Source organism: Scatophagus argus, chromosome 3 (genome assembly GCF_020382885.2).
Source record: "Scatophagus argus isolate fScaArg1 chromosome 3, fScaArg1.pri, whole genome shotgun sequence".
NCBI classification, from domain to species: Eukaryota; Metazoa; Chordata; class Actinopteri; family Scatophagidae; genus Scatophagus; species Scatophagus argus.
Window position 1 is genome coordinate 10,915,567 of NC_058495.1, and position 25,994 is coordinate 10,941,560.

At 40.2% G+C, this 25,994-nt stretch overlaps 4 protein-coding genes across 10 annotated transcripts; 2 read left to right on the forward strand and 2 right to left on the reverse strand.

Annotated features, from left to right (window-relative positions):
• Positions 1-275: 275 nt before the first annotated feature.
• si:dkey-183j2.10 (probable glutamate receptor) lies at positions 276-6,369 on the reverse strand. 2 transcript variants are annotated; one of them, XM_046383415.1, is made up of 11 exons: positions 6,247-6,369; positions 4,932-5,060; positions 4,669-4,754; positions 2,793-2,824; positions 2,524-2,703; positions 2,092-2,315; positions 1,816-1,913; positions 1,444-1,661; positions 1,149-1,368; positions 819-1,063; positions 276-520 (listed from the first exon to the last, which is right to left on the reverse strand). In XM_046383415.1, the coding sequence occupies exons 3-11, from the start codon at positions 4,751-4,753 to the stop codon at positions 416-418; spliced, it is 1,407 nt and encodes a 468-aa protein (XP_046239371.1). In that variant the 5' UTR covers position 4,754; positions 4,932-5,060; positions 6,247-6,369; the 3' UTR covers positions 276-415. The 2 variants fall into 2 exon arrangements, with proteins under 2 accessions (XP_046239371.1, XP_046239369.1); XM_046383413.1 differs by lacking the exon at positions 6,247-6,369 and having other exon boundaries at positions 4,932-5,970.
• Positions 6,370-6,576: 207 nt separating this feature from the next.
• brpf3a (bromodomain and PHD finger containing, 3a) lies at positions 6,577-14,852 on the forward strand. 2 transcript variants are annotated; one of them, XM_046383403.1, is made up of 13 exons: positions 6,577-6,714; positions 7,972-9,498; positions 9,642-9,798; positions 10,621-10,752; positions 10,899-11,027; positions 11,141-11,453; positions 11,564-11,914; positions 12,291-12,842; positions 12,919-12,964; positions 13,396-13,478; positions 13,678-13,775; positions 13,930-14,084; positions 14,165-14,852. In XM_046383403.1, exons 2-13 carry the CDS (start codon positions 7,991-7,993, stop codon positions 14,346-14,348), a joined length of 3,708 nt encoding a protein of 1,235 aa, XP_046239359.1. In that variant the 5' UTR covers positions 6,577-6,714; positions 7,972-7,990; the 3' UTR covers positions 14,349-14,852. The 2 variants fall into 2 exon arrangements, with proteins under 2 accessions (XP_046239359.1, XP_046239360.1); XM_046383404.1 differs by having other exon boundaries at positions 13,702-13,775.
• Positions 14,853-15,653: 801 nt separating this feature from the next.
• mon1bb (MON1 secretory trafficking family member Bb) lies at positions 15,654-24,125 on the reverse strand. Of its 5 annotated transcripts, none has more exons than XM_046383407.1 (8): positions 23,986-24,079; positions 23,232-23,298; positions 22,765-22,847; positions 22,068-22,162; positions 21,372-21,968; positions 20,107-20,899; positions 19,266-19,413; positions 15,654-18,885 (listed from the first exon to the last, which is right to left on the reverse strand). In XM_046383407.1, the coding sequence occupies exons 4-8, from the start codon at positions 22,144-22,146 to the stop codon at positions 18,658-18,660; spliced, it is 1,845 nt and encodes a 614-aa protein (XP_046239363.1). In that variant the 5' UTR covers positions 22,147-22,162; positions 22,765-22,847; positions 23,232-23,298; positions 23,986-24,079; the 3' UTR covers positions 15,654-18,657. The 5 variants fall into 5 exon arrangements, with proteins under 5 accessions (XP_046239363.1, XP_046239361.1, XP_046239362.1 ...); XM_046383405.1 differs by having other exon boundaries at positions 22,769-22,847; positions 23,986-24,078; XM_046383406.1 differs by lacking the exon at positions 23,232-23,298 and having other exon boundaries at positions 22,769-22,847; positions 23,986-24,125.
• Positions 23,323-25,889, forward strand: tcta (T cell leukemia translocation altered). The gene is made up of 3 exons (XM_046383418.1): positions 23,323-23,992; positions 24,084-24,135; positions 24,453-25,889. Exons 1-3 carry the CDS (start codon positions 23,782-23,784, stop codon positions 24,493-24,495), a joined length of 306 nt encoding a protein of 101 aa, XP_046239374.1. The 5' UTR covers positions 23,323-23,781; the 3' UTR covers positions 24,496-25,889.
• The last annotated feature ends 105 nt before the right edge of the window (positions 25,890-25,994 follow it).

Sequence of the window (25,994 nt, forward strand, 5' to 3'; positions counted from 1 at the left end):
AGTTTTTGAAAAGAACTTCTGAAATCATGTGATACCGTTGCCAACTGTACAAAACAGCATGATACAGAGTCATAAAAAAGTAACAGCAAACTTAGAAAAGACTGAGTACATGACCACTGACAGTTACATTTTCAGTTAAGTCTAAACACTGAACTTTTTATTAATTATTATTTTGTATAATAAACTATAGTGTTTGTTTTTTCATTGAAACTGTCACATTCATACTTGAAAAATGTGATTTTTTTTCATTTTTAATTCCAATGTTTTCTTCTGTTTTCTTGTTTATTTGATGTATTTTTGCAAGTAAGAAAGTTCAAAGATTAAATTAAGTTAATTTGTCAAATATTAGAACAAATTCTTGAACAGCTATCAAACCAATCTAAAAAATAACATGTTTCAAATTTCCAAAATGTTTCTAAGCTTTTTCTTTATCTTTGTCTACATTTTCCTGGGCTTTGTTTGCATTGCTGGTCCTCAAACGCAGACTCAGTTCATCTGTCAGCACAGTGCAGCACGATTTCTGTGGGAAGAACATATCGATACAAAGCAACTCCGTTAGTGAATATGGTGGTTGGTTGGTGAATTTAATGTTAACATGGGAGTGTGGATGAGTGAGTATGTCTCTACGTCTTGTCTGTTTAGGTGCCCTACAGCTGATGTGAAAACTGCTTCAGGCTTATGAAACAGTTCAAAATCTCATTTAAAACACAAATGCAAATTGTGGAGCAGGTTTAGAATTTAGTTTTGAGTCTCAAATGTTAACACTTAGGAGATTTTTCACTTTTGGAGATGTTACTTGTAAATGCACTTGCACATACCCTCTGTTCAGCTGCACTTCTGCGACTCTTGGAGATGAGCTCCAAGACAGCCAGCAGTGCTCCCAGCCCCAAGCCAAGACAAAGAACCAGAAACATCCCCTTGAGGCTGTGCGGCTGCACAGCTGAAGACTTGGCTTTGTCTGCAATGCAGCTGCTGGCCCACCACTTACCCCTCAGGTAAGCCAGCTCCCCTGCCTCACTCAGTTGTAATATTGCCACACTGAGGTTCTTTATCATGGGTGAGCCTTGAAGAATGTGATAGTTCAATGTTAATAACATCATTTTTGCGAAGTGTAATTGTTAATGAGTTTTCAAAATGAGTAGCCTTACCAAGGGCGGCGGCAATGCTGTATCCTCTCATGCCAACGACTTCATGTGCTCTGACAAGTTCACAATGGCGTGCGGCTGCCAAGTCCAAAGAAACAGACTCTCCAATAAAAGCAAAGTTTCCCTCTTTTGCACGTCGGACCCCTTCATCCATAGATGACACAAAACTCTTTGTTCTCTCCATGTGTTCATATATTCTGCGGTACAATGGATTGTTTGAATTCTGGAGGAAGAAAAAAAACAGAATTAGAGATACAGCAGTGATACAGGGGATCCATAAATGATGTAGTGTTTCTACCTTGAAAAAAGCCAAGGTGGAAGAGCCAGCCAAACAGCCGTACTGAATCACATCCTGATTGGCCAAGTCATCAAACCCTTTCACCATCAGGTGAGTGGAGTCAGAGGCCTTGGAGGAGCTGAGGTTGGAGAAATAATAAGCCAGGAGGACGATGGTGAATAACCACCAACTGCAGCAGATGACACGGCCTGAGAGAGCTTTGGGATGAGGACCAGCACCTGACAACATAAGAAGAGATAAGTGAAAAGGAAAAAAAAACACATGTAAAAAAACACATACAACTGAGAATTTCCAAAAATTAGCAAATTAATTAAGCCTGGAGATTCTCCTCTGTGTTTGGTGATATGTAAAGTATATGGTTTTGCTTTTTACCTTGTAGAGTCAGAGCTGCAGCTGTGTACCAAAGACTGTGGAGAAAACTGAATCTGTTCTGCTCGCTTTGAGGCTGACTCCACTCACATGGGCTGAGTCTGGATTTGCATTAAAAATATTAATTATCAATATGACCACCCTGAAATGGATTCCACTGCCAGCAGAAATGTTCAAATAACCACCAACAATAAGTATACATTCATATTTAAATCCACAGCACATCAATATAGAATTAATTTTCACAGAAGAGAATTTTAAACTACTAGCATCACTAACCTGGTAACTACGAAGATGCAAGCAGCAGTGCCCAGGTAGGCGATGAGTATGCCCACCCAAGTCTCAGCCGTGAAAGGAGTCAGGAAATCAAAGAAACCAGTTCTCTCTGAGATGTCCTTCCTCATCAGGATGCCGACGCCTGTCTGCATGAAGGGTTTGGTCATTGCCACCACTTTCTCCCGAGCTGCAGTGAGAGTCAGTGGAGCAACTGCAAGCTCTGCCTCCTGTAGTAGGGAACAAATAAATACTTACTTTAAGGGAATTTAAGACATTTTAATTGCACCAACAACCATGTTGATATCGTTCACCCTGCACAGTCACTTATTCTGTGCATCAATTCTGCGTCACTGATGCCAGCTGGGTAACTGAAGCTTCTGCAGAGTAGTTTGCTGTCCTTTCATGCCCTCCAAATGTCAGTTTGCATGTACTCACGCCTCTCACGACCTCTCCAATCATCCCATTCCAGTTCCCGCTCTCATCCTGTCTGCCGTAAGAACCATCTTTCACCAGCTGCACTTTATACTTAAAGCCCACTTTCTTGGCTACTTCAGACAGCAGGTCCATGCAAAAGCCCTCCAGTTGTGTGCCTTTGGACATTGTATATGGCTCTTGCTGAAAGAAAATATGTCAAAAGTTAATCAGACACATTTTATTTAAAATTTTGTGTTAACCTTCTCTATAGGGACAAAAAAATTGGCTACCTTTATTGTTGTGATTCTCAGCTCTGATTGCACTGATGTTGAGAAGAAAAAATAAGGAATATGTTAGTCTGATAACTTTTAGATAAATTCACCAAGTTAATAAGACATGAGAAAGCATAAATCTGAGGGGTCAATAGATAATTAACAGGACAGAGAGAAAAATTTGTTACAGAATATTTTTATTTTTTGTGTTTGTGTGCCCCTCAAAATAGTATGAATAAAAAAAACAATTAAAAAAAAAACAAAATAATAATAATTTGTTTAATGTCATGATTAAAACCAGAGCCTGTGATGGGAGGGTCACAAGTCCACACTGGTTCAGGTTAAGGAGTCACTCACTATTTTCTTGTTGGCCGCATGGTTCTACAGATGGCACGTTGGTCTGTCAGTTAATTCACCACTTTGGTCGAGACTGACAAATCTCAACAATTACCATACAGAATAAAATTAAATTTGTAAGGACAATCAAGGTCTCTAAAGGATTAATCTTAATGACTTTGGTGATCCTGTGACTTTTCCTGTAGTGCCATCGGCAGGTTTTCGGTTTTTTTTTGGTTTTTTTTTAAATCCAGCAAAATATTGGACGGCACATAAATTTGTATTGACATTCATGTTTCCAATGAATTAACAAGCGATTTTGGTGATCCCTTTTCCAATATTTTTGTCCACAGCTCCACTGTACTAAAGTACGGTACAGCCTCAAAATGCACACAGCATAGCTATGGACATGTTATTCTATTGCTTCATTCTTCTGTTTTTATAAGTTCAAATATGTAATGTAATATGTAGACGATGTAAATGTTACCTTATTCTTTATCATGTGGAGGAATGTTACTGAAAATTTCCAACAAAAATTAAAATAACAAATAGTACCCTTAATCAGACCCTTAAAGTACCCCAGGCTGCCTGGGTACCCACCAAAAAGGTTAGGAGCGTAAAAGTGAGAAATCTATAATGAAGACAAATTAAGTGAGATAACAACTGAATACTGGTTTATTTTGACTCACAAATGTTTTTCACAATTGATGTCCAGCCTAAATTTATCAGAATCAAAGACCTCTTTGTGCACTGGCCATCTTCAGACTTTACTCTGGCAGGCAGAGATGTTTGAGGTGAATTAGGGAGCACATGTATTGACCTTTCAGTCACAGCTGGTTTCCGGTACCCTAGAGATCTGGAACGATTTTCATACCAGTCTATTTAATGCATGGCATTGATATCAATGCCATGGCACTGTGAGATGGGAGGGCAGTCAAAGAGTATCAAAAGCCTCAATTCAGGCCAAGGCCCTGGGGATCCATCACCACAGGGTGATCCTGACAACCATCAGATCCTCCTTTTCAAAGGATGACACGTATACAAGCTCTTCAAGCCTCTGTCACTTTTTGGCCACTCTGAAACACAGCGCTTTTGTTCATTCCATACAGTTGATTTATTCCTTTTTTTGAGAGTGTCAGCTGGCTTGTTTCCCTTTCTGTGCTTTCTGTGTCTGCTTTGGACAGGATGTGGCGCTACACTTTGATATTGACCCGAGCTAAATGTGTATGTATTTGTGTCCCGTCAAGAGTGAGAAATTTTTACCAAATCCAGCAGCGAAAACACAAGACATTTGGCAGACATAAAAAAGCAAGTTGCCACCACACTGACTTACAAATGCAGTGACCAGGTCACATATTGAAATATGAGAGTAAAGAGACAAAACAAAATTTTCTTACGTTGTAGGTCTAACTAACCAACTTTTACATCAATGGTCTGAGGTTAAACTATGGTCAGTTAGTTAACAAATCTGGTTGAATATGTTATGATAATTTGATGTGCTTGGGTTATTTTTGCAGCAAGCACAAAACTGTTATAAAAGAAAAAAAATTGCTCCTACCTGCAGTGCACATTCCCATGTTCAGGAAAAAGCCAACAGCCAGCACAAAGAAGCCAAACAACATTGTGATTCTCCTGATTTGCATCCTACAATTTATTAAAAGACAATTAGTGGTTCATTTTGCTTCAGAAATGCATAAATATATATAAATATCTTTATAATATCAATATCATACCTTTCTCGATTCAAAAATGAGAATCAAGTTGGCGAATTAAATTGTGAGAGGGATCAGTCAAGAGTATATATATGATGGATGTTCTTACCACCTGAGAGTCCGAGATGTGACCGTTGGTTGGTGTCAGACGTCAGACAGACCCCAGTGAGTTCAACGGTAATGCAGAGTGATGCAAAGTTTTTCAGACTCAAATGTGTTAAGGCAGCCAACAAAGTTTCTGTGGGTGGAGAAAGTCAATGAATTTTGAAGGGGTGGGGAGAAGCAGCATGAAGTACAACAATACAGCTTCCAAGTCAAGTGAAGTGGAAGTGAGTCTGGAGAATATGTCAGTAATAAAAATGAAGAAACATGTGAGTCCCAACATCTTGTTACAGAACAGTAACATTATACTTATACGGCAGTCAAGCTGAGTATCACAGCTTTCATGATATTTACATAAAATCACATACGATTACATACATATTTACATATGAACAAAGCTGAATATCTTAAGCTCCTGAATCTGCTGTCATGCACTGTATCTAGAGGGTGATACATAAAGTTTACTTTGAAAAAATAAGTAGAATGAGTACAAGTGTTGAAGCTTCTGTAGTGCAATGAATTACATACACATGAATAACTATAATTATGGAAATACTGATGTAAATATGAAAGTTATGAGAGCGTTAGATCTCTCTGGAGGCAGTTGTGTTCAGTATAAGACATTTTAACAAGGTGGAACAGCTTTTTGCGAACTTACAGTTCTCTGTGCTCTCTTCTTCATACAGAAAACCAAATGTAAAACACGTGATCTTTGTGAGAATGTGGCTCAAAGATGATACATCACAGATTAAAACTACTTATCTGTTTAATGCTAGTGGGATGCCAAGAGCTGTGTCCTCTGTGTTCCTTCAAACTCAGTATTTGATGCAGTCCTTTTCTGTCAGAGTGGCAGGATGTGTCTTATCCACATGACATGGTAGGCTTCATTGATTAAGCACACTGACAGGAGCTCTAACAAACTCATTAAATGCAATGAATTATTTTTTTGTTTTTGCTTGTATTTAAGTATAATAGAGCAATTAACAAACAGCAATTAATAAACAATACATGTGAATGGCACTCATTTATTTCTAAACTATTGTATATTACCCTCACTTAACTGTATGCAGACCTAAACTGTATTGTAACTAATGTGTATATGAGCATTTTTATTTTTTTTTATTCTTTGTAGTATGTGGTTATTAAATTTAGATGCTGGATCGTTCAATTTAACAAACAAATTAAATTTACTTTATGTTTAGCTTTAGAAAAGCATGGTTTCCTGGAAAAGAGCAGGTGTATTAACATATACAATATGGGGTCTATGGGAAATGAAGACAAGGCCATAAGGCGCGCAATATATGCCTCGTTGTTTTTCTCACCGCTTCTTTCTGTTGTGGGCTCCAGATTGAGTTCGATGAGTTCGCTTTATCACATTGACTAATCACAAATCTGTGCGCGTTGCGTGCGAGGTGAAGCGGCGACCTACAATTGGCTGAGGTGGTTTTTTTCCAAAGGGGCGTATTTTTCAAGCCATCTTGACTGAATATTTAGCTTCATCCAAGGAACATTAATTTGATATCTTCGAAATTCTGCTGCCACTAAGTTGCGAACTAGCATCGTTTGAAAGGTTTAAACCAACACTATGAAACTGGGTCGTGTTTGTGTGTTTGACTGAAGTCACGGCGGAGAACTTAAGTGCTGAAGATGACGCTGTCGCTCCTGAAATTACCGGCTAGCTAAGCTAACGGCTAGCATGTCCGCCTTGATTGTAGTCTGTCACTAGCTGACATTTAGCTAGGTGCAGTTATTCTGTTTGGCACTCGCGCAGCAGAGGACGATTTTTCAAGGTAAACCATTCTGATATGTTCAGTATGTTTAGCGTTGCTTAGGGAACCTGTCGTATTGTTACACGACTTCTGTTTGTCCTGTCCGACCGAGCAACGTTATCAAATCAGCAAGAGACAATCTTTTTGCAGGGGTCTGGACTACAATGCACTACCCGGAACGTTGCGAATTTGCAGTGTCGTGAGCTAATATATACATGCAGCTAATTTATGCATTTAGGCACGGTGCATACAGTGCGCCTTCTTTTTGGTTGCTGTTGGCATGTATAATTGGGCTGCTAATCAACTTGCAGTCCAAATGTTGTCGCTGCTGTTGTGCGCTTAAAATGGCTGACAGATGTTAGATACTCGGGCTGGTATTTATTGCCCTTCAACCTAACTACGCACAGCAACAAGGAAAAAAATATGGGATACTAGCATTTGATTGGGCGGAAAGGAATCTTGCAACCTTACAGACTCCTGATTGGACCAATGGATAGACAGCTGAGGTGCATGCATGCAAGCAGTTCAACTTAACAATACTTGTGTATGTGCTGAAAGAGTACTTGAGGTAACGTGTGTTTATTACAACCCCACCAGAGTTGACCCCTTTTACCCAGTAACTGTGTCCAGGATTTGATTAAAATAATACAAAAACTAAGAAATAAGGTGACACAAGAAATTCATTATAAACATATGTCGCAATATGATACTTAACTGTTTATAATATTTTAACCATTGGATTTTGGCTTCTTTTTCTCACATCTGCTGTAGTATTTTTTTTTTTTAATCAATCATCTTAGTCTGATAAGAAGGGTGCCCGATTATACACACGCAAACACACATTTGAGGTCACAGCTCTATAGCATAGTCATTTTGGACAGTGAGATATCAAAACAATTCAGCTATACTTTATAATTTTATATTTACCGTTCAGTTGGTGAGTAAATAGGGATAACACAGATTTTTAATTTAGTAGCACATTAATACTCACAAGATTGCTGATTAATGCCTATTTAAAATTAATTCATTTTACTGTGGCTTTCACCTAAGGTGTGATAGCCTTTCTAGGAAATAACTATTATTTTTCTTTAAAATCCAGGAAATACTGGGACTACTGGAATTACTGGGAAATAACTATTATTTCTCAGTATAATGTGATTCAGATCTTGGGATTCAGAATCTTTGTTGACTCCAGTTGATGGTTACACGGTACAAACAGCATAATCAAGAAACCTGAATCATTACATTTAACCTTTTTTCTTCTGTTGTATCTGTCAGGGAGCTGGTGTACACTCCCATGCGGAAGGTGAGGAGGTGGGAATGTGACACAACTGTTAGAAGACTCAACATGGGTAGGGGTCGAGGCAGAGGGAGAGGAAGGGGCAGGGGATCATCTGGCCAGTTGCGGCCTCCCTCGCCCTACAGACTGCAGCTCTCTCCATCCAGGGAGACTTTGACATATGCTCAGGCACAGAAAATAGTTGAAGTGGACCTAGATGGAAGGCTCCATCGGATTAACATCACAGATTCTCTTCCGGTTATTACAGAGGATGAGATGATGGCCCAGGACATTGCAGAGTGCAACAGCAACAAGGAAAACAGTGAACAAACTCAGAGTAAAACCAGATTGTGGAGAAAACCTTCAGTCAGCAAAAGCAGGAGGAGTGGTAAAAATACGTCTCACCAGAACCAACGGTCTAGCTCAGAGCAGCACACAGGATCTACCAATTCTTTTCTGAACCCGTCCCACCAGAGTCCTCTGCCTGAGCCTACCTTTCGTGTCCTGAGTTCAGTTTGCCCCCCAGAGGCTCCTCCTCTGCCAGCAGCCTACTACTGTTACAAAGAAAAGTCACTGGAGGAACAGGACAGTGTTGCTGAGTACGACATGGACGAGGAGGACCTGGCATGGCTGGAGATGGTGAACCAAAAGAGAGTGTCTGATGGCCATGCCTCCGTTTCTCCAGACACTTTTGAACTGCTGATTGACCGCCTAGAGAGGGAATCAATCCTGGAGTCTCGTAGCCAGGCACTGTCCCACAGTGCCGTAGACGAGGACGCTTTCTGCTGTGTCTGTCTAGATGACGAATGTCTCAACAGTAATGTCATCCTGTTCTGTGACATCTGCAATCTAGCTGTCCACCAGGAGTGCTATGGTGTGCCCTACGTACCTGAGGGTCAGTGGCTGTGCCGCTGCTGCCTGCAGTCCCCCTCCCGTCCTGTAGACTGTGTGCTCTGTCCAAACCGAGGAGGTGCCTTTAAACAGACAAGTGATGGACGTTGGGCCCATGTTGTCTGTGCCATATGGATCCCGGAGGTGTGCTTTGCAAACACAGTGTTTTTGGAGCCTGTTGAGGGGGTCAAGAACATCCCTACTGCTCGCTGGAAGCTCACCTGTTACTTGTGTAAGCAGAAGGGTAGGGGAGCATCCATTCAGTGCCACAAAGCCAACTGCTACAGGGCCTTTCATGTCACCTGTGCCCAGAAGGCTGGCCTATTTATGAAGATAGATCCGGTCCGGGAGACAGGTGTCAACGGTACCACCTTCTCTGTAAAGAAGACTGCTTTCTGTGAGCATCATTCTCCAGTGGGGTCTCGGAAGGACGGGTCTGGAGACGAGTCAGTTGAAGGAAGACTGGTGGGAGGCAGGGGTAACCGGGGTCAAAGGTCCTACACTCAAAGCCCTCCCTCACCACCAAACAAGAAGGCTACCAAGGGCCAGAAGAAGAAGAATACAAAGGGGTCTGGTGGGTCTACGCGTCGCTCGACTGTGCCTGTGCTGCTTGTGCCTCAGATCCCCTCTCACAGGTGTGATATTTGCATACTGTCAGAATTTACATAACGCAGAATACCTCATTAATGGCTTACTTGAAGGTGATAAATTAGCTGTGTTTTTGTGACCGCCAACATTGCCACATAGGATTTAATGTATAACTGCTGCCTCTCCACAGGCTGAACAAGATCTGCACAGGAGTTGAAGTCCAGAGGAAGAATCAGTTCATGCAGAGGCTTCATAACTACTGGTTACTGAAACGCCAGTCACGAAATGGGATGCCTTTAATACGCCGACTTCATTCCCATCTACAAGCCCATAAGACAGCAGAGCAGGTGTGGAAAGACATGATGCACAGAATGTCAGCTAAAATGAAAATTAGAGACTAACACAAATATGGTTTTTTAAAAAAAGCAGTCAGCATAATGATTAATATTATTAAAAGAAACACATTTACATTTTCCTTCTTTGGAGTATCAGGCCTTCACAGAGTCAGCCAGGTCATCGAAACAAACTATTTCACGCCATGTTTGTATTCTCGCACACTAAAATCAAAACATAAGCTAGACATCACACTTTACAATGGCTGATTCACACAGCCTTCACAGCTCTGTCATCTTTGCTGTAGTCTTCTTACAACTGCAGAGGGCGACAGTGTGTAAAAAGTTGTGGATATTAGGTTTTAATCTCATTTATAACAAGCTGTTTTATGGTGTTTAAACCATAAAATGTAGATTAAAAAAGATTTACTTATCTGTCACTTATTTAAGTTATTAAGTAACTTATTATGTCAAAAACATATTTATGACTGGATTTTCTAACGTGAGTTTTTTATATAAAGAGATTGTTTCATTTTAGTAAAAATGTTTATTGTATTCAAATTGAATCAACATTGTGATCCCTCTAACTCTAACAAAAATTGTAATTTTATGGCTTTGCTCTGTTTGGACCTGATCAGTATGATGTTCTTTCTTGCTGACAGAAAGAAAATCACTGCTACCTGGGGACTAATAGATAGACTTTCCAGTATGACCCTTAAACCTGCCCTGCAGTGGGTCCAGAAATATACTTTGATGTCAGAACCAGAAATCACTTCATTCACCCCGCTTCTCCAAAAAAGAGTCTGATCTCTTTCGTGCTTGTTCCCCTGTATGCAGAATGAACCTGATGAGAAGCTGTGTGCTGCAAGAGAGGAGCTACGATACTGGCAGAAGTTGAGGCAAGACCTGGAAAGAGCCAGACTTTTGGTGGAACTCATCCGCAAGAGGGAGAGGCTAAAGAGAGAACAGGTTCCGTTACAGAGGAAGCTCTAATTATTTCGTGTACTTAGATATGCTTCTACCAGCACTGTCATTCATTTCTTCGCCATATATTAGCCATCTGAACCTTGTGTTTCCTCTGCTCTCTCCTGTGTGTTTACGTCATCATTCTTCAGGTGAAAATTCAGCAGGCTGCTCTTGAACTGAAGTTGACCCCTGCGTTGGTGCTTCTGCGATCCACCTTGGAGCAACTGCAAGAGAAGGACACAGCAAAAATCTTCTCTCAGCCGGTTAATCTAGCAGAGGTTGGTGCAGTTAGGAAACAGTCTACGTAAATATACAGTTTTCATCCAGCAGCATATTTCTTTTGACTTTACTTTACACTCAACTGACAATCTCATTTTCATTATTCACTGAGGTCCCAGATTACCTGGAGTTTATAACCCAACCCATGGACTTCTCCACCATGCGTACCAAACTAGAGGGACATGCTTACTGCTCAATTGCAGACCTGGAGAAGGACTTTGATCTTGTGATCTCCAACTGCCTCAAGTACAACTCCAAGGACACCATGTTTCACAAGGCAGCCTTACAACTGCGGGAGGTGGGTGGAGCCATTCTCCGTCATGCTCACAGGCAGTTTCAGAGCATTGGCCTGGACCCCAGCACTGGGATGCATCTCTCAGATGCTCTGAACAAACATGGCTTCTACCACTGTACGTGGGATGACGGTGAGTTGAGGGTAGGAACCAGCTATTTCATGGTGAACATAGACCTCAAGTCTCATCTGTTCATGTGCCTTTTCGTCTCCTTTCTGTTTTTCTTCTAATACACTCTACAGTCGACTCTCTCTTGGACCCAGACAACAGACTCCACTTAACCACTGACGAACAGCTGAAGGCCTTACTGGACAAACTGGACATGGTTACATCCATGCGTACCAGTGGTGGTCGAACCAAACGTATTAGACTGCTACGCCGAGAAATCAACTCTCTCAGACAGAAGATGAACCAGCAGCAGCGAAACACTCAGTCTGTGAATGGGAATGACAGGGAGGATGAAGGAAAAGAGGACGAAGAAGAGGAGGTGGTGGAAGAGGAGGAGGAGGAGGAGGAGGAGGAGAGGGAACAGAAAAAGGAGAAGACTGATGTTGACAATGGACCTTTGACTGTAGTGTCTAGTACTGGAACAGGTAAATAATTTTTACACTGTATTATTTTTTTGAATCGCATTTGGCAGAAAAAAAACTTAATGCATAATAAGGACTTCAGACAATTATTACTCTAAAACTTTCTAAAACTATCAATTATGATATATCTGTAGCATGTCAAATTGTGAAAAATTCTGGTCATAATTTCGTCATGTGACGATTTCAGGTGTCTTGTTCTGTCAAATCCACGGTCACAAAAAGACAAAACACAAAGAGTTTACATTTATCTAAAACAGATAAAAGTGGCAAATACTCACTCAATTATGGTTGCCGTTTTTGATTTATAAATGATATTTAAAGATCAATTAATTGTTTCAGCTGTATTTATGATCCTGACATAAATTTCCCTTTGATTCAGATGACTCTCCACCTGTGCTAGAGCTTAGCTGCCCAGTGTCATCACCACTGCCAGGAGACGCTCCTCTGGAACCCCCTGTCCTCGGCATTGTAACCGGAGGACGAAGGTCACCCGGACGCTCCTACAAGCGTCAGAGGTCCTCCCGGAGTGGAAGCAAAAGCCAAGGTGAAGATGAGGCCGAAGTTGGTGAAACGCCATCTTCACAACCAGAGGCTGTTCATGAGGTTACTCCACTGGGAACACCCCCGAATCAGCCTTTGGTTGGAGTTGGTCGTCGTACATCTGTTCTGTTTAAGAAAGCTAAAAATGGGGCACGAATGGCAATTAACAAGTCCCCACCACAACAAAATGGGAAAACAGCTGATGATAAAACTAATGGGTTGGACAGCACTCCTGCCAGCCCAAATTCACCCAGTATGACCAACATCACCGCCTTACCTCCTACTCCCAACGCTTCCCCTACACCTCCCTCTCCTTCCTCACACCATCTGAGGTCCACAGGCCACAACTCAGAAAGTGAAGCAGACAAACTCTGTCGAACACCCAGAGAAGGTGAGGATAAAATAGATCACTAGATCAGAGAGAGATTCTTGAGATTCTAGAAAGTCACTACTTGTGTTTTTATTAGGTCTGACAAACGGAAAGCACTCAGCGGATGATGACCAAAAACTAAAGTGAGTGTGGAGTCACAGAGGAAATCGGCCTCATGCAAGAACCATGCATTTGTCCATCAGTGGTACATAGAAGCAATTTAAGAGAATTTTTGGCCTTAACCAATTTTCTCGTGATTTTTTTTTTTTTAAATGAAATTCAGGGGTAGTCCAGGCCATCATATGAGGCATTTGTGGATAGTCTGCCTTTCCTCACAGGGGGCAAAACACGTCCGTTTGACGAAAGAATTAATGGCTTACTCAGAATGAATTTGGAGTTTAAATTGGCAGTACGTGGTATAAGGCCATGATCAAGCTTCTAAGATAAAGCTTAGGGTGAGAATGCAAAAGTGATCTTGCATGAAGTCTGTTGTCTTCAAAATTCTTCAAATTCTGACAATAAAACATTAAAAATCAGTTAAATCAGTCTTGCTTTTCTCCCTGTTTGTTTACAGCTGCAGTGTCTCCCCACCCAAACGCAGCCGTGGTAAACCTGCATTGGCTAAAGTTCCCAACAGTGACAATGGAGACATTTCTGGTGCGTGTGATGAAAAGGCAGTGAGAAAAGAAGTGAAATGCCTCAGGTTTTGTGTACTTATTAGATGCGTAATTTAAGATCCTGCACACAGCAACCAACCGTTTTAATAAGCAACATAATTCCAGTTAATTCTCAATTTGGCCTCAAGAGCTTTCACGAACACAATTTAATGGGGTAAATTGGAATATCCTGTTCACAGGAAAGTCTACACTTCTGTCTTCAGATAGTGAGACTGAGCTTGCACCTCTGGACCTAGTTTGGGCCAAATGCAGAGGATATCCATCATACCCAGCAATGGTGAGCATGCATTCGATCTATGGAGTACACACTAGCATTTCTTTGACTCATAGTGCAACATTTTAGAGCTGGCGTGAAGAAAAAGGCCTCATTTTGTGCCATAGAAGGGAATGATAATTCCGTCAGCTGTAACTGACATCCTTTATCGTTACAGATTGTTGACCCAGACATGCCCCAGGAGGGGCTTCTTCACAATGGCATTCCCATTCCAGTGCCTCCTGTGGAGGTGCTCAAACTGGGCAAGTGGAGGGAAACGGAAGAAGGCGAAAAGCTCTTCTTAGTGCTCTTCTTTGACACCAAAAGAACTTGGTAAGATTCAGACAGACCTCATGCTGAATTTGAAAATACTCAGGAGAAGTCTTGGTGACTTGGTCCCTCTTGGTTTTCAGGCAATGGCTCCCTCGGAACAAACTGCTGCCGCTGGGGATGGATGACACTGTGGACAAACTGCGCTTAATGGAAGGCAAGAAACCCAGTGTCCGCAAGTCTGTACACACGGCATATGACCGGGCTATGGTACATTTAAACCACGTGAGAGGGAATCTAAACTTCACTCCCTCCAATTTTATATAAATTTTAGATTTTATCATCTTAAACAGGCTGCCTGGTTCTATGTATAGAAGCTTCATCAATGCTCTTGAAAAGGTGGGAATTGGTGGTATTTGAAGGTTTTGTTTAGAAAAAGTGCTTGAAGACATTTTCCTAGATGAATCTGTTCATTTATTCATGTAATTTTTAAAAACGATTTTACACAACCACTGTACTATGTGTTCATGTAAAGTTTTTGTTTTAGGCCAAAGTGAGTCAAGACTTGAGAAAAGTGTAAATATTTAATCATCTAAGGGATTGTCTTGATTCAAACCATTTAGATTGTATTTGCCATTGAAATATCACTGTGTTTAATGAAGTGTGAAAGTCCCACATAATATTCATGTCATATCTGGACTCCACAGAAGTTTGGCTTTGACAGCTAGTGATGAAAATGAAAATTGTTGCCACTGAAAGTCCTTCTCTAATCCTATCTGGTGTTGGTTATACATCAGTGTTTCTTAAAGGTACCAAACTTTTTCCTTTTTTCTTGAGATTCTGATTCACTGAATCTTGTATCCTACAAGATTCAGTGAATCAGACTTTTAGTTACCATTGATATCAAATGGAGCATTATTCAAAAAGACATATATATTTAAAAGATTTATGTATGTTGCTAAACCCGAAGTGGAGCATAACTGATGATATGTTTGACTCCTAGAATGTTTTCAGTTGAACAGTTCCGAGAATTGTTTTGCAGATACAACAAGATAGACAAGAAAAACTGCTTAGTTTGGGTCAGTGGGCTGCCAATGCAAACATTTCTCTGTTAGTTCAGCGATGACGTGTTGTAGGTGGGACTTAAAAGGTCTTTACTTATTTTTCCATATTGTGAAACTGTATTATACTAGAATGTTGGAGTACCCCATGCAGCTACTTGATTAGTAAGATGTGAAGCCACTATGGAAGTGAAGCTACGTGTTATTTTTGTGGTTCTGACAAAGTCTACTGCGGTTATTCACTGAGGAAATTGCAATTGTTGGCAAATCTGGCTGACAAGACTTGAAAAGCACAATCGAAGTGAGAAGGAAAAAAAACTTGTAGGACTGGGGACTCCTGGAGCCACACGTGGCAAAACTTGTGTGTATAGCATATACATATATGAATACAACCTCAGTGTAGTAAAGGTGCATGTGTATAGTTTTGTAAATATGTAAATGTATGTTTATATTGGCTTACATGAAATAATTTAAGGAATGCAAAAATCAAATTTAGATTTTAATTTATAATTTGTGGCAGTCGAGAGTGTTATTTAAAAAGTAAAATATTGAAAAGATTTATGTATGTTGCTAAGTAGCTCTTTGTAATAGTGATGGTATTTACCAACTTGTCAGAACATACTATCTAGAAGTAAGGTGGCACAAGACCTGAGTTCTGTATGCTGCAGTGAGCGCACTAATCTATGATAGGTTTTTTTTTTTCTGTTGTTTTTCTTGGGTGGCACAGGAGATTTCTGATCTTGAGATTTGAATTGTACTGCAAGATCTATCATCTGCCTGAGACAATATTTTCTCACACAAGAATAAATGCTGTTTGAAACAACTGCATGTGTATGTCATTGGTTAACCATCCATTGAATATCACAAAGACCCTGAAGCTCAAAACACAGCATCATAGCATTTTTGTTTGCTGCATTTATCCAAATGAGTACATGCACATTTTGACCATATACAACAGAGCAGCCTGACCCAGACCTGTTACCTTATCAAGACTCTGAGTTAGTTGAATCAACTCTGAGTAGCCTGACTGAGTGAAGCGCGTGCACCACAACTATAAAAAGCCATCATTAATGGAGCCCTGATACTACAATTCACCATGGCAACGGCCAGTGAGAAAAAGAGGTCCCCCCCCATTTTTCCTCCATAGAACTAGTAGTTGTCATGCAGGCATATGCTGAGTATGAGCACATCTTTCACAGCATGGGGAAAATTTGCTGCTTGAGTCAAAGTGCAAGTTTAGCATTTAATCACTCTTAAAAAATCACATGAGAAAACTGTTGAAATGGCATTGAACCTAAACTGCTTTATGGTTGGACTTTACTGTAACATCTGACATATTAAACAAAGTAAACATAAGATTATTATTTATCATCTTTCAGTGGTTATTTTAGTGTGCAGCAGCTTTATCCTTAACATAATGTCATCATCCTGCTTCATTAATTGATTGGGGCTGAGGAAAATGACATTTGACATCTACTATTACCCAGAGTTTCCCTCATTTCAGGCTTAACTTACTCTGTGTTCATTAAACCTGGGCCCCTGGTGGTGGCTTATCCCATAAGCCAGTATGTGATCATCAGTTTGAGTGTTTATGTGATAATATTTAACTTGCAATGTCAGGAAATACCAAGTGACTATATTGTGTATTGTGTTGACATTATCAGCCATTGTTACCTTGTGTGATATCACATTAATTGGAGCAATTAAAAAAAAAATAACCTAGAAAGCCAAATATAAAGTTCATTTCAAGCTCTTGTCAGATCCTGAATATGCCAAGATACAGGAAAATACATTTATATATTTAACTTAACCAAACACCATTATTTTCCAGGTTCCCACTTTGTACTTGCCACATGCCACAGCTTGTACTCGTGTCCCAGCTTACCACTGGTAAAGTTTGTTTACTGCACAAACACAACATTCGTTTTGACTTCTGTGAGGGTCAGTTGTTTAACTTGAGGACTGGCCTTCAGGTCACATTCAGCTGAATCACACCTGAAGTTTTACAACAAAAATGACACTGATCAAAGACATCAGGACCATAAGAGTCTCAATTAAATGTCAGTAATGTTTGATTTTATGGATCCCTTAATTCCTAATCTTCTCAGATACCCCCCCTCCCCCCCCCCCCAAAAAAAACCCCAATCTAATATTGTACTAATCAATAGTATAATTCCTTGAACAGCTCAATTTAAACCCAAGTAAACATTTATTTATTACTGGAAATGTTATTCTTCATATTTGCTAAATTGAATGCTCACTTGTGGACAAATGTTCCATAACTGTATGTTCAGCTTACCAACCAAAAGATTCAAGGTGACACAAATAATTAACGGGAAATCGACCAACTCTCAGTATTTTAGCTGTAATTAGCACCAAATGACATAGTTATTTCCAAGAAAAACAGAAATTACTAATTGCAAAATCAAGCATTAATGGTAATTTGTCATTACCTCGTAGACAAAAAATGAAGCTTATTCACAACATCTCTACTTCATTAAGACAAGTGTAGATTTGTGCAACCTGGGATTTATTTAAGTACTACTGACACACTCTTTAAGACTTGAATTGACAGAAAATTACCCAAAGGATGAGGCTACTCTTTGTAGATCATCTTTACAAAACTATTAATCCAAAAAGATAAGTCGCCTGAAGTGACTACATGTCAGTGTCAGCTGATAATCGTACTAGAGGTTTCTGGAGGAAAAAAAACACTCAGCAGCTCATCTTCTTAGCTTAACAGCTGATGTTCAAACAAACAAGGTTTTACTCCTAGCAGTGACAACAATGACAGTGATGATTATGTTGAGTGATCAGGTGTAACAGGCTGGAATTTCCTACTTGTTTTCTGCAAAAAATGTAACATGAATCATCTTAATAAGAGTTTAAATGTTTGGGGGATATGAAACAACACATTTGTTTTGAAGTTCTATCACAAGGATTTGGAACCAAATACACAGAGGACACATTGTTCAGTCATACTGTATGACACATGGGGGTCCGTCCCTGTTCTGGCATATCTAGCTGTTATTCCAGTTTATGTTGAGACCAAAACATAAAATACTTTCTTTTCCTGCATACCCTGTTTGTAACATTGGGAAGTTCTTTTGTCACGAAAGATATCTACTAGTGAGAACTGGTCTGAGTGAATTTTACCCCTCGTCTTAGCTTATGAAGAGTTATCACATACATTATGAATGAACTGTTACCTGTGTGATACATTCACTGTCCGTGAGGAAATGTTTTTCTCTTGTTGCAGTAATAAAACAATATAAAAACATTTAAATATCTTTGCAATTATTTTCTCCCACAGTTTAAAACGTACTACTGCTGTTTTGCCCTGACTCTTTCAAATCGAAAGCAGTGATGCAATGAAATCCTTTCTTGTTAAAGAAATAATACTAGTTTTAAAGAGGTCGTTCTTTCTTAAATAGTGTAAAACGTAGTGTTTGATTCCAGTACTCAAAGTCTGTCAGTTCCAACAAGTGTCAAAAGAGGGTTCAAAAATACCTTGGAACCAGTGTACAAACTATTACTGAATGAGGCAGAGCAACTATAGCAACACTAAGAGAGTCCTATAGCAGAGATAAGAAGCCATTATCTGTGGAGTCCTGCTGGTCAGATTTACCACCTCGGGAGCTCTTGCTGGGGTTTGGGGTGGTTGAATACTTTGGGGGGTATCTGATAAAGAGACGGTCCTCCTCCTTTTTAATCCACCGAAGAAGCTTAGTGATAGCAGTTATGGCGCATGCCTTTGTCACCAGAGGGCTGAAACAGGTGTACAGCTCAAATTTACTCGTTACCTACAGTGGAGAGAAAAATGGGTATTTTAGTTGGGGACATCAAAGGTGATCCTAAAAGACACTGAAACAAATCGCTCGCTGTCCGCACGAGTTCACTGAATAAGACGTTACAGCCAGAAGACTGCTAACTTCGCTCAGCATAAAGACTGAAAATGAGTAACAGCAGCTAGCTTGACACTGTCAAAGGTGAACAACTGAGTCTACCAGCACCTTTAAAACTCACAAATTAACAGGTTATGTTTTACAGTTACGGTGTCCACACATGAAGTAGTCCAGCAGAGTCCAGAGTAAAAAAAAAAATTAAAAATTAAAAATCCTTAAAAGACACTCAGCCAGGTCATGGTAACAGCGACAATGTATCCATAAACACAGATACATACCCATGCCAGCAGAGTTTCCCTCTCAGCGACATGGTAGATGAGCTTGAGGGGTCGTGAGGTGCTGTGGATCCGACTGTGCATGTAACGATAAAGATCCAGCAGTCTCATTTTCTCCTCTTCACTGCTGTAAGGTGCTTCCATCTCCGGGCTACACATAGCCACAAAGCATAAAATAAATGTTACAGATAGAAAAGGCATACTTTGTTTTTACATAAACAAAGATTCTGTAATATAGATAATTATCACTAGTGCTCTGTTTATTTGTATAATTTTGAGAAAGATTTCCATTGGCTGCTGGCTTATGCAATAGGACACCTAATGCTTTCAGTTCAGCTCATTAAGAGATAAGTAAGTTACATTGGCAGGATTAGTGAAAGACAATTTGAATTCCCTACAATTTCTCTGTTCCATCTATCTAGCTCAATTTCAGAAACCCTGTGTATTCTCATGTACCCAACATAAAAAAGGACACTGTAATTTGTAAATACTAACCACAGTAAGCTTCACAGTAAATACTTACCACAGTAAGAGTAAATGAGTGTTCACATTAATTCCTAAAAAAGGGTATTTATTATGTCCACAAACTATGGCTTTCATGAGCGTATTTATTTTTTCTTTAGACTAAGAACACATAATATCACAAATAGATTTCTAAAAACAAATTATCTAAAGTCTAATTTGCAGTGCGATTTATGTTCTAATATTTTCCAAAACAAAAATTGACTTTTTTTGTTAAATACTATTTTTCATATGTATGTATGCATATATATATATATATATATATATATACATATATATGTTCCTGCTTTAGTCACAGCAGTAATGTAAGATACACACATACCTGGTGAACTGAGTGAGCTGGCGGTAGTTATCTGGCACATCAAAGGGCTTGTACATGAAGTGTCTGAGGTCTGAGACGCCCACCTGGTTCACACTGTACGACTGGACTTTGGCGATGAGGCTCAGGGAGTTCTGAGCCACCATAGCCTCCTCTATCTTCCTCTTGCACTCAGCTACAGCATAGAAAGCTTCCTTGTCTGTTGAGAGCAGCAACAGACAAACAGTGCATTCTGGAGGGTCCAGGTATGAAATGTATGCATAAAAGTAACAGTCAGGATTAAACAGAGGGAGGCAGATGGGAGTCCAGATCTCCCCAGCCTGAAAGGCAGAGGAGGCTCCGATGAGGTTGAGCAGGAGGTGGACGTCAGCAGGCTCCAGCCTCGTATCCTCTATGACTGTCTTTTCTTGGACAATGGTGAGCAGCTGGTTCTTGGCGATGAGGATGGAGAAAACCAGATTGGGGGTAATTGCTTTCTGCAGGATCTGGCTGAGTGAGTCCCTGAGAGAGGAAGCTAGAGGCAAGCAGTGTACTGCTGCGAGCAGGAAGCTGGGGTCAGAATCCACCAGATTGAGAAGACCATCCAGGATCTTCTCTGAGCCTGCCAGGAGTCTCCTCAGGTCATAGTTTTTCTTGTGTTCAAAGATGCGGGATATGCTGGCTTGGGTGAGCATGCTGATGATCTGATAGTACACATAGAGGAGCTCACCACGCAGCTGCCGCTCAGACTGACGACTGCTGGAAACACACACCAGCACTAGAGGCCCTTTCTGCAAGAACACCACAGTGTGCTCCTCTGATGGAAGGAAGAAAAGACACCAAACATTAAGGATGATAGGAAGTAACACTGAAGGTCTATTAATAATCAACAACAGTTCTGCACTCAACAATACTGAACATGCTGTGGACTGGGTATAAATAAATAGTATAAATAAAAGTAAGTATAAATAAAACAGGCATTTCCAGAATAAAATATTGAGCTTCAAATGAATACAAAGCAAATGTAAAACAATACTGAAATTGCATGAACTTCTTGCTCATTGCACTTCAACCATGGCTCTCTATGGTGCATAACTTTTTGTCACATTCTAATTATTAACTTCCCCACTATAACAAGCCAGAGCTACCATGGACACATTTAATTGCCACTCCTAACCATTGTACTCTGTGAAATCTCTACATTTGCTCTCATTTTTAAAAAGAAAATGACATTTACAATAATGTCACAATATTTATGCAGGAAAAAAATAATACTCTAATGCTCTCACCTGAATAGACTGAGCGGATTGTATTATCTCCACTTTGAACAAATGAAACCAGGGCCATCATGACTCCCATTGTAGATGAAAGAGCTTCTTCACTGCCATATCGGGAATAGATGGGTTTGCCTGCTTCACTTAGCACAAAAACATGCTTCCTGTGCTGTCGCCAGCTATCTGCTGTCACGTCTTCATCACGATGGGACATAAACGCAGGTGACTCCTGGGTGCCCGCGTCCAACAACGGGGATGACCTTCCTTTCACACCTATACCTTGCTCCTCCAGCTTGGCCTTCGCCAGCATTGCAACAACAAACTCCCCAGAGTCGCACTGGTCATTGTCAGTGGCAGCATCCTCAGGTCCTTTGTTAGAGGGCTGCTTGGACGCATTGTTCAGACACTCAGAGTTTTCTGTCTCCTCAGTCTCTAGCTTTGTTACCTGGTTAGAATGGGGCTCTGCATCCAGGCTCTGTTCTTCTGCTACAATAACTGATGAGAGCGACTCCGCAGGCTCCTCTGTGTCAACAGTGGTACTGCCATTTCTCTCCACTGGATCAGGAAACATGTGATTCCCCAAGAGGGACAGAGAAGTCGCCAAGGTGTCAGCTAAGATTAAAACAAAACAAAAGCATGAAATGAATGACAGAAATAAAGACATGTGAGCTAAGATATAGAATAGTTTTAATGAAAGATTAAATAATTTACCAGGTGGATTGCTCTCCGAGGGTGGATTACCAATATTCACTCCCTCTGCTTCTCCTTCTTGATGATTGTCTCTCTCCATGATACCATCCCAGTTACTGAAGACAAAAAAGCACAGTGTAACCAAAAAAAAATCTGCATAAACTGCTTTATAACTAGTGTATTTCAGTGATTGCAGCTGAACCTTGAGGCAGCGTGCATCTCAGTCACTAATGAATAGGAGCACTCAAACTGGACCAGTGGTCAGGTCACATGATAAGAGGATAACTGGTTACAGAGGAGAATTACAACACCAAGATACCGGACACACTCTGGAATTTAAAACTTATTACGACTTCCAGCAGCCTGACTAACGTTACACTGCAGACAAACGTCTGTTCGTTGGATGGGCAGACGTTTAATAACTGTTATTAGACCATCAGAGCTAGGGAGCTAACGTTTAATCAATAAAAGCTTAAGTTACTTATACAGGTGATGTTAGCTTGTCTGCTAACTTGCTCGTCGTGAAAAAGCTCACATTTCCGCTCTGATATATGACTGACTGTGAATTCCAATGCAACTCAGCAAACACTGACTGTAGTTACATGGCTAACACTGCGTCTGCTAGCAACACAGACACAGATCAATTTCATGGCCTCGACTTAGCATGCAAGCAATGGTGGTCGACTAACATTAGACAGATAAAAACAAAGAATAATACTTGCGATTTTGTAATGTGAAAACGTTGGGTTGGATTTCCAATTCACGACATCAACTTTCATCAGCTGTCCGGCTGCAAACAGGCTGTCAAGAATGAGAAGCAGAAAACAAATTTTCCTCTTACCACAGCAGACATCCGGAATCTCTGATGACAAGTTAAACTGACCAATCAGACTGCTCGGAGGCTACGGCTAGTCCCACCCCCAGGCTGCGTTCCAGGCAGAAATGCTTGTGATCTTACGTATATTTTTAGCCGGTTAAGCTGAAGTGTTTTGTTTAAGTGATTTCTTTTCATGTTTTTGAACTTTGTCACTAATAAACATGTACAAATTGTGTCGCTTAAAAAAATAAAGCCGTACAACAGAAATGGCCAGTTGTCTTTTCAGCGAAGATATTTTGACATATAATATAGCTAACGTAGCTAGGTGCTTTTTTTTTGGAGAAAAAGATTTACGTAATTTTCCTTACCTGTTATAGAGCAGCAGATTGGTGCTTCGGTGGTGTTTTCATCATCTTATAAATGTCGACCTCATGTCTGGAACGATAAAATATTTTCCCAGCTCACACTAACGTTTAAATGTAGGTTAATGTGTCCAAAATTTTCCTCCAAGGTTTGTGTAGGGAGCGCTATGGGAGTGCTGAACTCATAAAATAAATGCCCCATAGGTGAACTATGGATGCTGGTAACTATTAGTAGTACTCATTTTCTCTTGCAAAGCATTTTAAATATTGGTTGTGTTTCAAGCACTTCAGTAACGCTACGTTAAAAGGACGTGTACGACAACCACCAGATTATTTCTTTTAAGGATTTTATTGTGCAGTTGCAAACTCGCCGGCTGCGCTACGCAATCTGCGTCATCTCCGATTCTTCATTCCTCACTACTGACACAAACATCGTAACGGTAGAGATGGCGACCAGGATGTCATATGTTACCTAGCCTAAGAGCGATGTTTTGAGATTATCCGTCGGACAAAGAGTTCGTTTTATCCCTTTCGCATCCTTGAGTAGACAGACATTATGGAGGAATCGTGGGATTTTGAGTTTTTGTCCCGCATCGCTGACAGCTGCTTGTCGTTCCTCTCGGAATTTGTTGACGACTGGCTCGCCAACGATATGAGAGTCTCCATATTTAAAATCTTACTCAGCTGGCTAATTTTTAGTCTTATTGCAATTCACTTTGCATGGAAAGTCTACGGGAACACAGTGAACGATATGTATTACCGACAGGGTGAGTGTTCGTCGACCTTGTATCTGTTTCAGTTGCTATCTGTTGCTAGCCACGTCGAGTTCATTTCTGTTTGTCTGATGCTGATGTTTAGGGACTGGACAGAACGGAGGCACACCTGATACAGCACATCACCTGAGTGGATGGTAGGTGTCACTTCAAATAGGTAGATTACCTTCCTCACGCAGTCTGGTGTCTAAAGCTTCAGTTCGGACGGGTCACCATTAGCGCAAAAGCTAGATTTAGGATCTCTGTCCAGAAACTTTCCCATGGTGCTTACCGTCCGACTGGCTGAGCATATTTTGCATAAGTTGAATGGATACAATGTAATTGTGTCTCATATGGAGCTGTAAAATATAAAGTTGATATATCACTAGTTACAATGGGTAACAAGTGTTTAACAGCTTTATATAATCGTTGTACGATTTTATCGTGTATTAGAAACGACATTTTGTTCTTGCAGGGAAAGTAGAGCATCAGATACCATGAAGACTCATCGAGATTAGCAGGACTATGATGTTGGACTTCATCCAAGTGACAACTGGACGATTTACATCTCTCAGACACACTGAGTGCATCTTCCCTCTGCTGACAGCTAGGAGAAACATCAGTCATCTTTTTCATCCATACCAACAGTGACAAACTGACACTCTCAAAATGAACCATACAGTGCTGTGCTGTTAATTTATTTTGCCCTGCCAGCATTTGACACCGAAGAGAGAGAGAGACTTTTTTTAACGAAGAGGCCTTGATACACATGTGAAAAATACTGATGGGTTTGTGTGTAAATGAATGGTGTTGTAAGAACACTGTTAAAAGGAGAAGTGAAATATTACATTCTCACCACGACCAAAAATAAATACAGTATCTTTCAAAACAGGACATGCAGGATTATGTGGATGAATTTTTTAAATCATCAACAAGAGCAAGTGAATGATGTGCATGTGCCTTGTTATGATTAGGAAGATTATCTGCAGTGGACATGTTTTTTTTTTCTATCACTACTACTTTCATGCAGTAAATAATGCACATGGTCTTTTGGAATACAGATCCATAAAAAATGGTTCATGTAGTAAATATTACATTATTTTTGCACAAAATTGGAACTGTATTTAAGAGGGGATACAGCTTGCCTTTGTGATAATATTCACCTGCTCCCATTCATTTTTTTCAACACTGACTCACAACTCCTGTGTCATGTGAAGTCCCTACAAATTGATGAAAATTAGGTAGGGATATAAAATATAAAATGATTGATACACGAGCACATTCACCCTGTTCATGATACACTTGAAGGGCACAATTTGAATGAAAGTCACCTGTGTGTAATCAAGATGTCACAAATGATTTTACAATATGTATCCATAGGACCAAGAAGTAGTTCATTTCTTGGCAAAAATGCAAAGATAAAGGAATCTTCTTAAATATTTAACAAAGAAAAAAAAACAAGGAAAAGGACCCAAAAAATTTCCAAGGCACCCGATATTACTGAGGTTGATGCAGTTTACACCATGGCTATCACTATGGTGGTTGATAAACAAGACACTACAGAATATGTCTGGATCTGGACTGTAACACAAATTTACCAGTAACCCACCATGAAGCGCACTAGTGCATTGTGGGATGTTTCTGTAAAGCAGAAGTTAATGCTGCAAAATACATGGAAACGTGCTGCATTTTGCAAGAGAGCCAGAAACACCTTAAGAACAATGTTAATGTTCTGAAACAGCTAATTCAGTGTCCACACTTGAATCCAAGTCATAATTTGAAGCAAGACATGGAAAACCGGTGCTCATGCTATCCCCTTGTCACTCAAAGGTGATCAGTCAGTCCACTGTTTATAAGCTTTTTGTATCCTGCTGAAACATTAATGCTGATAATAAAGCTAGTGATACTTTTTTAAAAAATAATTTCATTCCCTATCTTATACCCTGTAGTCATATAAGGGATTCACAGTTAAAGGCCAAAAAGAGAGTTGAAAGAAAAAAAAGAGTTACTACAATTC

Bases quoted from the DNA above. Each gene is read 5' to 3' on its own strand.
- si:dkey-183j2.10 (XM_046383415.1), bottom strand. From the start codon at position 4,753: ATGCAAATCAGGAGAATCACAATGTTGTTTGGCTTCTTTGTGCTGGCT. The intron at 2,316-2,523 runs GTGAGTACATGC...TCCCTACTACAG, and splicing joins TTGGAGAGGTCGTGAGAGGC to GAGGCAGAGCTTGCAGTTGC. The intron at 1,662-1,815 runs GTAAAAAGCAAA...TTATGTTGTCAG, and splicing joins TGCAGCTCTGACTCTACAAG to GTGCTGGTCCTCATCCCAAA.
- brpf3a (XM_046383403.1), top strand. From the start codon at position 7,991: ATGCGGAAGGTGAGGAGGTGGGAATGTGACACAACTGTTAGAAGACTC. The intron at 10,753-10,898 runs GTTCCGTTACAG...ATCATTCTTCAG, and splicing joins AGAGGCTAAAGAGAGAACAG to GTGAAAATTCAGCAGGCTGC. The intron at 14,085-14,164 runs GTAAGATTCAGA...CTTGGTTTTCAG, and splicing joins TTTGACACCAAAAGAACTTG to GCAATGGCTCCCTCGGAACA.
- mon1bb (XM_046383406.1), bottom strand. From the start codon at position 22,146: ATGGAGAGAGACAATCATCAAGAAGGAGAAGCAGAGGGAGTGAATATT. The intron at 21,969-22,067 runs GTAAATTATTTA...TTTTAATCTTAG, and splicing joins CTCGGAGAGCAATCCACCTG to CTGACACCTTGGCGACTTCT. The intron at 18,886-19,265 runs GTATGTATCTGT...TCTCCACTGTAG, and splicing joins GGGAAACTCTGCTGGCATGG to GTAACGAGTAAATTTGAGCT.
- tcta (XM_046383418.1), top strand. From the start codon at position 23,782: ATGGAGGAATCGTGGGATTTTGAGTTTTTGTCCCGCATCGCTGACAGC. The intron at 23,993-24,083 runs GTGAGTGTTCGT...GCTGATGTTTAG, and splicing joins CGATATGTATTACCGACAGG to GGACTGGACAGAACGGAGGC. The intron at 24,136-24,452 runs GTAGGTGTCACT...TTGTTCTTGCAG, and splicing joins GCACATCACCTGAGTGGATG to GGAAAGTAGAGCATCAGATA.